At 32.5% G+C, this 13,130-nt stretch overlaps 1 protein-coding gene across 1 annotated transcript in view; it reads right to left on the bottom strand.

The window, feature by feature from the left end:
* The window catches only part of LOC114335550 (venom protease), a 97,902-nt gene that overhangs the window by 21,872 nt on the left and 62,900 nt on the right, over positions 1 to 13,130 (bottom strand). Inside the window, exon 2 of the mRNA XM_028285797.2 lies at positions 4,723 to 5,046. Within this exon, the coding sequence (XP_028141598.1) occupies positions 4,723 to 5,046 (324 nt within the window). The remainder of the gene's footprint in view (positions 1 to 4,722; positions 5,047 to 13,130) is intronic.

Here is a 13,130-nt window from a genome sequence, read left to right as displayed (position 1 = left end):
TTGATGACGTCAACGAACTTGATGCCCTGCTTTCTGTTACGGAAAACCCAAATACTAGTACCTACGTGAAAAATGTCGAGTCAATTGGATATCAGTCAAACAAGTGTATGTAGAATACATAAGAAAAACCACTATCATCCGTATAAAACTCAACTACACCAGCATTAGACAGAACAGGAACGTTTAACTTTTCGTTTATATACTTTAGAATTTGGAGAAGATCCTGATTTTTTAAAGAATTTATTGTGTACAGACGAATCTACCTACTTTTAATAATAATCGTCTAGTTAATAGACATAGCTTTCATTTTATTATGATACAGTAAACAAACATTTTACTGTTGATCGCCAACACCGATGAAGTGCTAATGTTTGGGGCAGTATTCTGAGCCAGTACTTTATCGACCCATATTTTTTTGACGAAAATCTGAATGGAGCAACTTTTTTAAATTTCTTAAAACAAGTTTTTTGAATCCTTCTTAAAACCTTCCACTTAGCGTGCGAACAAACATGTGGCTCCAATTGGACGGAGCTCCTGCTTATTTTTGACGTGGTGTTAAGAACAACCTCAACATAAAATTTAGAAATAAATGAATAGATAGATTCGGTCCATATATTTGGCCACCTAGGTCACCAGGATTGACCAAGATGAATTTTTTTAAATAAGGTTATATTAAAAATATTGTAAATGCTGCACTTCCTAACCCAGGAACCTGTGTTTAGTACAATCTTTGATTAATATACATGGAGTTCTAATAAAATACCCATCATATTATGCTACATTGAATAATCTAATAATGAAACTGTAAATTTTGAACACCCTGTAAATAAATGTGTAATTTTCAATCATGGAATGCATTAATTATAAGATATTTACCAGACCGTATTGTCATAAAATGACAATGTCATACAATGACATTAATTAATGTTTTATTCGTTCTCTGGATTAACTCTTTATAGAAGTTAAGACTAATTTTAATAGTTTTATTTTAATTAAAATACAAATGTATTGTTACAAACTTATCCGTCATTCAACACGTAATAACATCTTATAAAAGTCAATAGGCAAAACGAACTCTTCTTCTTTTTTATAATCTTGTTTAAGGTAGGTAATACAACAATTAATTTCATCTTTTATTTTAAAATCGATTTACAGAGTAAGAATTTAAATAATTGTAAATTACGCAAAAACTATGAGACCTAGGTATAGGACATCCATATACCATTCAAAAGAGGTAAATTTATTAAGTATAATTATTTATTAATATACATGTTGTTCCATTTAAAATACGCATCATATGACACATTGAATACCCCACTAATGAAACTATAAATGTTGAACACCCTGTAGACAAATGTGTAATAATTAATCATGGAATACATTCAACCAATATCCAACTATTTAGATGTAAAAGTAATGTTTTTATAATTTCTTAAATAACTTGAGAATAAGCCTTCTTTTAAAACTTTACATTTTAAGAAAAGTCAACATAACTCAAAACACTCTGTACATAGGTATAAGAAGTCTTATGAAACTACACCTTATTTTTTGCGGACAATTAAAAATGCAATAAAATACAGGGTATTCCATAAAAAAATATAACTTTGATACGCCGCCATTTCAGGGTGGGACACACTGTATATTTCAAAATCATTTTAAAATGTAGCTTTTATCAACTTACAAACTATTAATTTAAAATTTTTTTCAAATCTTTTACCATTTCGCTGTAATCTTCCGTCCCGTAAGTGGTGACTCACCCTGTATCAGAGGAAGACAGATGTAGAAGATCGACAGGCCGTTCCAGAAAAAGGTGGAAGGATGATGTTGAAGCCGATTTATCTAGGATTGGAGTACAACAATTGGAAATGGAAGCGCAAGATCGTAGAAGTAGGAGGGCTATAATAGATGCGGTGAAAACTCAACCCGAGTTGTAGAGCCACTCAAGAAGAAGAAAAAGTCATCAAATTTGAAACATTGCTATCTTTAGTTTAAGAATATCCCATTTCTGTTTTTTGGGATTCAATAATTGAAGAGCTCTTCTCTTCCTTATTTCTGTTTTGTCGTTTAGTATCTATTCTTTCTTGTGTTTCTCACCTCTAAGAACTACCCCGCTATAATCTACCAAGACATAGTAACGGTGCCTTCGAGTCTATTGTGTAAGATTAATAATCTAGATCACTAGGTATCGTACAGCAATACCAAAATAGGGTATAACGGAAATTATCCTGGATCGGTCTACAATTAGATACTAGAAGATTTAATTGCTTTTAGACTGCGATGGAGAAAACCACTGGAAACTACTCCATTACTTTACCCTAGTATAATAATCATGATAACTGTGATACAAGATAAGGCCCTCAGTCCCCGGCAGACTTTTGGTAGTCAGAGAGTGCTATGGATCCCCGGAAGAAATTTAAAAATTGGATCGTGGAACGTAACAAGTATTGTTCAAGCTGGCAAATGTCGTATTTTAGAAAAAGGAATGGCCAGATTCAAAGTGATGGTACACTATAGTTTATTTTTTAACCAGGAGTAAATTAAAAAGACACATTCACACCCAAGAAAATCACTAGAATAATAACCAAATACATCTTCTTTTTTGGTTGATCTAGTCGGCACTCAACGGTAATCCATAAATATTATATTAAATAAATTAATACGTCGCTAAAGAGTTCCAAAAACAACTGCTTTTTATATAAAAGCAGACTAACAATCTAAAAATTAAAGGAATAACACGGAAAACAAAAAAATCGCCGATATAACTTAATTAACCTATGAAATGTCACTAGTGTCAAAATTGATAAATGTCATTAGTGTCAAAATTTTATAACAGTGGCGTAAACTTGCCTGCGGTTGGACCAATTACAAACAAGCAATACAGCGCGGTAAATTTGAATCACTCCTCTTGGTTAAAAAACATACCATAGGTATATACTACAAAGCCAGGTCCTATACTATTCTGGAAATGACAATCAGTAAACCCATTCAAATAGAGTCGGAATAAAATTACCCAACCAACGTCACTATTTAATGTCGCTATAGAAGGAACAATAAGAGCTACCGAAATCTTCTTCTTCTTATACTACTTGTTATAGATCTGTCGATCTGTTAATTCCGACGTTGAAGTATTACTTAACGGGTAGACCGCCAGCTATCTCTCCATTTTTTGGTGGTCTCCCCGGTGGACGCTTGTCAGCTGGTTTTCCTTCTAGCGCAATTCTTGGTAGTCTGTGCTCCTCCATTCTTTTTACATGACTGAACCATGCTCTTCGTCTTTGCCTACCCCATCTTACTACATCTTGCACGCCACATTGTTCCCTGATGATGTTGTTTCGTATTCTATCCCTCCTTGTCTTCCCTGCTATTGCATTTACCGTCTTCATTTCGGCTATTCGTAGCATACTTTTGGTTCTATTGGTGTCTTCTCTTGATTCAATGCCATAGGTCATAACAGGTCTAACGCAAGTTTTGTAAATTTTAACTTTGCTGTCCATTCTCATATATGGGTTATTCCAGACCACATCTCTCAAATATCCGGACATGACTGCGGCCTTGTTTATTTGTCCTCTTAGGTCTCTGGCTGGGTCATGATAACTTGGTAAGTCTACACCTAGATATTTGAACTGGTTTAGCTGTTCTGCGGGTTTCCCCTCTACCATGAGCTTGCATCTAATTGGATCTTTCGTAATGGTAATGCATTTTGTTTTTTGCGTGGATATGTTCATGTTGAGTCGTCGACATGCTTGGTAGAAATAAAAGCTACCGATATAAAAGGTACAATTATAATATCGACGTCGCAACTTGTGGCGTACGCTGATGACATAGCATTGATTAGGAGAAACGTATACAGTTTAAAAGAAGAATTCAAGAATTTGCAAAATTGTGCAAGGAAGCATCCAAGAGGGGTTTGGCAATAAATTAAATTAAAACAAAATACCTAATATGTTCAAGAAAAAATACAGTTAATGTGTCAAGGTTAAAATTGGCGAATATGAGTTTGAAAATAGTAGAGCACTTTAAATATCTTGGGCTCTCAGTTAACGGAACTAATGAGAGAAGCATAGTCATCAACGAAAGAATTCTACTGAAAATAATAGGTACAACTTCCCCAAAGATAAGAAGCTTACTCAAAATACAAAACTGAAAATTTACAAAGCAGCAGTTAGACCAGTAATCACATATGGTGCTATAGTAATGTACTTGATATAGAAAGATGAAGAAAGATTGAGGATCTTGAGATTCTAGAGAGAAAAATCATTCGGAGAATAGCAGGGCTACTAAACTTAGGTAATAATCAATTTAGAAAACTGGTAAACAACAAAGTAAGAGAACTTTTGAAAAGAGAAGACATCGTCCGATTTATCAAGGCACAGAGACGCAGATGGATGGGGCATATAGAAAGGCGAAATCCAGAAGCAGTTATTAAGAGAATCACTTAATGAAGACAGAAAACGAGATGGGACAACCAGATAATTGTGAACCTTATGAAGATGAGAGTTAGAGAATGAACAACCATAAGCAAAAACATGAACGAATGAAGAAATATCATAGAAGACGCCAAGTCACATAACCAACTGTAAAACCAAAATGTTAATGTGGACTGATTCCCCGAGGCAAATGAATCGGAATAGCGCAAAGAGAGCGGCAATCCGCTAGGAGTGTAGATACCATAGTGATTATGATGATGATGATGAAATTAAACATATATGAATCACTACTCACGTAATTTGGCTGGAATTCCACCTACAACTCTAAAGTTTGTTACATTACTAACACCACATTTCTCGTTATTTAAAACGGCACCAATGATTTTTGTATCGGTTGCTGGTTGTGTAGGTTCTGGTTCTGGTTCTGGTTCTGTATTGTCTGTTGGGCAACAAACATATACTACAGCTCCAAATTTACATGTTGAACGTTGCAGATATTGGCGCGTTTCCTGATTATTGCTTCTTGTTTTAAGCAAATTGAGCATGTATTTACATTCGTATATACTTTGACAAATTCCATATTCATTCCTAGCTGTGTAACAGGGCTCACCTTCTTCAACTGAAAAAAATATGTAGTACTAAAATAATGTAAACAGTTAATCTATTTATTTATAAATAGGTATAATGGTAAATATAACTCCACCCTTGCCTGGTCCCAAGCCCAGGATTACAAAGAAGGAGGGTTGTGCGTGAGGTTAGCAACCTCACCACATAAAAAATAATATTGCTAAAGAGACCTCTACATACAAGCCTCGGAAATAGGACAGATAAAGTAATGACGAAAATAGCCACCGAAATGGATTTGGGAAAACAATGTACATAGGGTGCTGGAATGTCTCAACAATGTTTGAAATAAGTAAATCACATCAAGTGGCAAAAGAAATTAATAAAAATAACATTAGTATATTAGGAATTAGATAGAAGGGATGTGGAAAAACAAGAATTGAACACGACAAAACGGTTATATACTCGGGAAAATGTGGCGAAAAAGATCGACACGAGAGTGGTGTTGCATTCATGATTTCAAAAGAAGCAACAAATGCCCTAATAGAATGGGAAGCCATCTCAGTTAGAATAATAATGGCTAGATATAAAGCGAGATATAAAAATCTAATAATTGTTAATGTATATGCACCAACTAATGAAAAAGAACAGGACATAAAAGATGAGTTTTACCAACAGCTACAGACAGCATACGATAAAATACAAAGTAAATATAAAAAAGATATGGTAATCATAATAGGAGATATGAATGCCAAAATAGGAACGTATAATAGTGGAAGAGAAACTGTAATGGGGAAAGAAGGATTGGGACAAATTAATGAGAATTGTAACATGTTTATAGATTTTTCTACGCTCAGAACAGTTTAGTGCTGGGGGGAAGTATATTTCAACACAAACGCATACATAAAGTAACATGAACATCCCCCGATGGACAAACACGCAATCAGATTGACCACATAACCATAGATAAGACGTGAAGGCACTCACTGTTAGATGTTAGGGCAATGAGAGGGGCAGACATAGGGTCCGACCACATGCTGGTTAGAGCCAAAATCAAACTCAAACTAGCCAGAAGTAAGAAAATGCCCAATGGAACAACGAGAAAGATATAACGTTCAGTGGCTCAAAGACGGAAATGAAATTACCAAAGAATATAAAACCAAGTTAAGCGAATTATATAATAAAACTTAGAATACAGAAAATGCCACAATAGAAGAGCTGTGGGACAAATGCAAGTACGTATATACACAAGCAGCAAAAGAAACAATAGGAATACAAAAAAGGAGTCATAAACCATGGCTGTCGAGAAGCACGTGGAAAAAAATAAACGAAAGAAAACTACTAAAATGTAAAATGCTAAAAAATATATCTAAGAGATAGGGAACAAATTAAGAGAGAATAAAGAGAGAAAGATAAAGAAGTTAAAAAATGCGGGAAACGACAAAAGGCAATATAACGAAGAACTGTTAATATAAGCAGAAACAGCAGCAAAAAACAACGACATGGTTAAACTTACTTATTTTAAATGGAACACCCTGTATCTTACTAGTCTATCGAGTAGAAAATTTACTTAGCTTTCAATTTGTATTAGGGTTTCCTATACCTATCTTTTTACAGGGTGGTCAAAATATTAGATTGTTCTATTAACAAATTCAAGCTGTAATAACTTACTTATTTTAAATGGAACACCCTGTAGATTACTAGTCTATCGAGTAGAAAATTTACTTAGCTTTTAATTCTTATTAGGGTTTCCTATACCTATCTCCCTTCATTTTTTAAGTATTTAAAATTTCCTAATTTGTAAGCTTTAAAAATTAGAATTACATACGTACCTATGTCGTGTTTATGTAACACATCACCAACACCGGCAATATACTTAGACAAGATACTGTCATTAATAATAAAATTTTCATTGTTATCATGTAATCACACAGAGTGTTGTATTATTTTAGTTGATTTTGGCCTACATGTATAATTGAATAATATGTTTATTTTAAACTGCATACCCTATATTAGATGCCGTATTCTGGAAGATATTTAAATTATATTTCATTCCGTATAAGTATTTTCCATATCTTAACCCAACGGTTATTAAGTAAATTTAAGAACGCCACTTTTTGTTTAAATCTTTAAATCGCAATTACAAACAATTAAATGCAATGGCTACTTTGACGAAAACGAGCCTATTGTACAAAAATATGTAAAAATGGGTATTTACAGAATAACATGGGAATTTATATTTACAGAATAACATGTGTATTGAGAATGTTAACATGGAATTGAAGAGATTTTAAATATCTTCCATTATAAAGAATAGAATATCGAGTATGTCATTTAAAATAAGAACACTCTGTGTGATTAAATAATAAAAATGTGAATTTTATTAATGAAACTATCTTGACTAAGATATTTAAGTATATTGCCGGTGTTGGTGATGTGTTGTACATAACCACGACATAGGTACTTAATTCTAATTTTTAAAGCTTACAAATTAGGAAATCTTTAAATATTTAAAAAATGAAGCTAGATAGGTATAGGAAACCCTAATAAGAATTGAAAGCTAAGTAAATTTTCTACTCGATATACTAGTAAGATACAGGGTGTTCCATTTAAAATAAGTAAGTTATTACAGCTTGAATTTGTTAATAGAACAATCTAATATTTTGACCACCCTGTAAAAAGATAGGTATAGGAAACCCTAATACAAATTGAAAGCTAAATAAATTTTCTACGCGATAGACTAGTAAGATACAGGGTATTCCATTTAAAATAAGTAAGTTATTACAGCTTGAATTTGTTAATAGAACAATCTCATATTTTGACCACCCTGTAAGAAATTTTGTTGCAATAAGCATCTGTTTAAGTATGCTAAATAGTCTATTATTAAGATCCAAGAAAGAATTTGTTACTGCTTCTGAGATTCGTAGATATTTATTTTTTTCTAAAACCTTACATTTTTATACAAATCGAAATAAATCAAAACACCCTGTATTTAGGTATAGGGAACCCTTATGAAAGTATAGCTTATTTTTTAAGGTCAATTCAATAATGTCATCAGATATAGGGCATTCCATAAGAAAAAATATAACTTTGATATACCACTCTTTTTTGGAACACCCTGTATAATTCACATTATTTTTAGGTTGTAGTATTAAAGGCTCTGTATATTTCTGTGAAGAAATTTTTTTAAAATATCAAGTGGTTTTCCGTACAGAGGCCGAGGCGAATAAGATGAACCACCCTGTATATTACATATTAGCCTCGAATATCGGCTATCAATGCGGCGGCTCTCGTTTAGTGCTTCTATAACACTGTCGAGTTCTACTGAGTCCTGAGTCGAACGCTTTGTGGAAATCTACAAATGTTAAAACTAAGGGCTTGTTATATTGTCCGATTGTTTCGATGAGTTGTTTTATTGTTTGGAGATGATCGTTGGTTCCAAAGTTTGCTCTGAATCCAGCTTGTTCTCTATTTTGATGTAGGTCTAATTTCTTGTCTAATAATGTGGTAATTACTCTCGTGAAAAGTTTATGTCGCGAAAAGATGGTGTAACAAACTGATCGGTCGGTAATTTTCCAGATCAGTTTTTTCTACTTTTTGTGCAGAAGAATTGTTTTGGCTCTATTCCATTCAGATGGTATGGATTTCTTTGTCAAACATAGATTAAAGAGATCTTTTATTTTTCTCATTAGAGGTTCACCGCCATTCTTCACAGCCTCGATCACTATTCCATCGTCACCTGGTGATTTATTGGATTTCATTTTATTCATCGCTTGTCTAATTTCACTGAGAGATATTTCTGGCATGAGTTCAGAGCCTTGATTTAATATTATTTTGTTTATTGCATCATTTAGCTGTGTTTGGTTCAACCGTCTGCTTTTATAAAGTTCTCCATAGAAGTCTTCTACTATTGTTAAAAGCTCCTTTCTATTTGTTGTTATGTCACCCTTTTTGTTTTTTAATTTAATGTTTTTTCCATTATTTAGTTTTCTTCGCAGACTTTTTAGGCCTTTATTATTTTCTATGGTTTGTTCGATTTTTAGTGCATTGTACTTTCTTAAGTCTTTTCTTATTGCTTTCTTGACTTCTCTGTTTATCTTTCTCTTTTGCTCTCCATTTGGATCATTTCTTTCTGTAATAAGATTTCTTTGTTTCATTAAATTCCTGGTGTCAGTACTAAGTTTTTTTTCGTTCTTATTTCTTGGACAGTGTTTTCTCATGCTTTCTCCAATGGCTTGCGTAATATGTTGGTTTAGTGCATCTATGTTTTCGTTGAGAGTTATGTCTGTGTTGTTTCTCAGTTTGGTTTCGATGTCGTTTTGATATTCTTTAATATCCCTATGTTGGGTCCATATTGGTATTGGTTTCGTATTTACTAATTTGCGTCTCTCTTGTTTTGTGCTTATTTTAACTTCTGCTCTTACCATTCTATGGCCACTACCAGTGTTGAATGCATTTAGGACCGTTACGTCTTGGATGATTTCTTTTTTGTTTGTAATTATGAAGTCAATTTCGTTTTTTGTTTTATTATCTGGGCTTGCCCAGGTTCATCTTCTATGTGGTTTCTTATAGAAAAAGCTATTCATTTGGACTAGATTATTCTGAAGGAGAAAGCCAATTAAGGTCTCTCCTCTTCCATTCCTTCCATTCAGTCCAAATTTTCCAAGTGAAGTTTCTTCTGGACAAGCTTTGATTCCTATTTTCGCATTGAAATCACCACATATTATCACGTATTGTGTGGGTACGTCGTTTAGGGGTATTGAGATATCGTCGTAGAATTCTTCGACTTCTTCATCTGAATGGGTGGTTATTGGCGCATAGACTTGAATAATTTTAATGCTGTATCTTTTATTGAGTTGTAATGTTAAGTAGGCAACTCTGTTTGATATTCCCTTAATAGATGTTATTTTATCGCTATGCTTTCTATGTATACAGTAAGTAAATCGTACAGCTGGACATGGGGAATATACATTGAGAGAATTGTGGCAACTGCGCTAACCTGTGTTAGTTGAAGCTTCTGTTTAAGTACGAGTTTTTGGTGCAATAGAGCTGTTAGAATAAATAGAATGAGTGAGTGTTAAAGCAAGGCTGTCCATAAATAGACCAAAAACAAAGTTTATGATTAATGAGTTAATAATTTAACTTTACTTTTTAAAATACAAAACCAATTTCGATACTAAACATATTTCCCATTCCCTTGGGCCAAAAGTATTTAGCTACTACATTGTCATATTTTGATGTTTATTTATGTCAGCCGAAATTTTGAGGTTAATGCCCCTTAATGCTAACAACCAAATTATTGTCATCGAGAGAGCTCAGTTGCCACAATGATCTCAATATAATACAATATATGTATTTATGTATCTAAATATATACAATGTATGTTCCCTATGTCCAGCTGAACGATTTACGTACTGTATAAAGCACAATGCCTCCCTCTGATGTTTCTTCATTACCCATACTGTAGAAAAGATGCCCTGTACTTCGGGTCTTCAGACTTTCTCCTTTCCTTCTCACTTCGCTGACTCTTATTATGTCCCATTTGATATTTGACATTTCACTCTCCATCTCTGTAAGTCTTTCTTCTGACAACAGACTTCTCGCATTGTAGGTAGCAATATGCATCAATATGTGTTTTTTGGATTTTGTCGTTTGCGAATTTTTGCCTCCCCCAGAATCCTTGAGGCAGACCTTATGAGGTGTGGGACTTACCATTACTGATCTACCCACCTGGGGTTCTATATGCTGAAGAATACATGGGAGTCCAATAAATTAACAATCAAAACAAAAATCAGGATATTTAATACAAATGTAAAGAGCATTTTGCTATATGCAGCAGAAACTTGAAAATTGGAGAAAAATATTATACAAATGGTTCAAACATTTGTAAATAGATGATTTAGGCGAATATTGCAAATATATTGGCCAAATCGGATAAGTAATAAGGAACTTTGGAGAAAAACTAATCAAGAACCGATAGCCAAAACGATAAATAAACTCAAATGGAAGTTTATTGGACACACATTAAGGAAAAATGAATATAATAAAACCAAACAAACCCTAGATTACCAACCAACTGGAAAAAGAAAACAAGGCATACCAATGACATCCTGGAAAAGAAATATTACCAGAAAGCTAGAAGACAACGGGTTAACATGGAAAGAGGTGAAAGCCCTGGCCAGAAACAGAGAAGAATGGAGGGTGACTGTAGAGGCCCTATGTTCCAAATGGAATCAAGAGGAGTAAAGTAAGTAAGTATAGTGGTAAATATCTAAAAATAGAAATAAATAACTGAACCAATTTTCAGTAAAAGTTATGTATAAAATATTAAATTAAAAGAAAAATAAATGTACTTATGTAGTTTGTTTTTTTTTTCCAATATCTTCCATGTTGTTCTGAAGCTATTTCCTTGTGGCATTTTTATAATCAACTATTTTCAGTGGAAAATAAGCCACAATTTTACCAGAAAAATGATTTTAAAATAAAATAATTTTTTTGGTAAAATTGTGGCTTATGTCCCATTGAAAATAATGTCTTCAATCTCTATGCTTTCCTAAAATCTTTCCTTGCGTGATATCCTGCATTGCTGATATTTTGTTGTTCGTATCACGTACACAAGGTATTATAATTTACGTATCTTTATTTCATTATTCCGTTCCGTTTCTTTTAAAAGTCTTCGCAAGACTTACGGTAATACCATTAATGGTAATACCATCAAAAAAATGTGTTGGATTTTAGAAATGTTCAAAATATCTCGATAAAATCTGGCTTATCGAAAAAGTACTAAGATGCAAAAAGTTTTAAAAACATTGTGTTTAATTAATGGTACCACAATAATAACTTAATTGGAACGTACACAAATATTTAGGGAGGTTTAAGGGAACAAAACTCCCATATAATTTTTATGGGGTGCACAAATTTCACTTTTATTTTTTTTAAGATATTCCTGCCTTAAGCATGCCACATGTCTATTTTCAATAAAAAATCTCTAACAGTTTTCGATATACTTATTGGAAAATAACGGTTTTCATTTTGTAACGTCAAAGGGATGTAACTTTTTTAAACGCTTTTCTTTAGTTCAATAGTTCGTCAAATCTTTAGACGTTAATTTGACTGCCTTTTCTTCAATGCAAATAAATCAAAATTTGCAGAGATATGCATTCGCGGGAACAATACACAAATAGTCAACAAAAAAATTTTTTTGTTTATTAATTGTTTAAATAAAAAAAACTATTTTAATGGAAAATGCTTAAATTCTATTGTTTTTTACAATGTAGAAACTTGAAACTTTTACGGATTGTAGCTAATGATATGAACTATACATAATTTCACTTTTTGCGGTAATTGTTTACGTTATGCGTCATAAATAAACAATAAAGTTTCAAATTTTGATCACTCATATATTTGTTTATATAAAAATCGGCGCCTATTCGTGTCAAATTTCAATACGATACGAAACAAAACTTCAACCAAAACTTGAATTAAAAAAAATCGTTTTTTTATCGTAGCCTTAGAAAAACCACCGATAAAGACGTTTTGTGCTACAATTAATATTAGAATTCATTTTGGAGTTTTAATTAAACGCTTTTCTTTAGTTCAATCGTTTGGGTCAAATATTTAGACGTTAATTTGACTGCCTTTTCTTCAATGCAAATGACTGAAAATTTGCAGACATATGCATTCGTGGGAACAATACGCGAATAGCCAATAAAAAAATTTTATGTTTATTAATTGTTTAAATAAAAAACCGATTTTAACGGAAAATGCTTAAATTCTCTTGTTTTATACAATGAAGAAACTTGAAACTTTTACAGATTGTAGCTAATTCTATGAACTATGGATAGTTTCACTTTTTACGTTAATTGTTTACGTTATGCTTCATAAATAAACAATAAAGTTTCAAATTTTTTGCCGATTCCGACTACTTTTCATGTTTGTACATCATATGTTTTATACATATTTTAATAAACATGACGATATATTTTAATGTTTGAAAAGTGTAGGACAAAAAATAAAAAATAAAAAAATATGAAAAAAAATTTAAGAAACGCTTTTCTTTAGTTACGAGTGACTAAAATTAAAAATATTATAAAAAAACAACTAAAAAGCAAAAACTAAAAAAAAAATGAAAAAATCTAA

Source organism: Diabrotica virgifera, chromosome 10 (genome assembly GCF_917563875.1).
Source record: "Diabrotica virgifera virgifera chromosome 10, PGI_DIABVI_V3a".
Taxonomy (NCBI): Eukaryota; Metazoa; Arthropoda; class Insecta; order Coleoptera; family Chrysomelidae; genus Diabrotica; species Diabrotica virgifera.
This window is presented reverse-complemented; position numbering and strand designations above follow the sequence as displayed.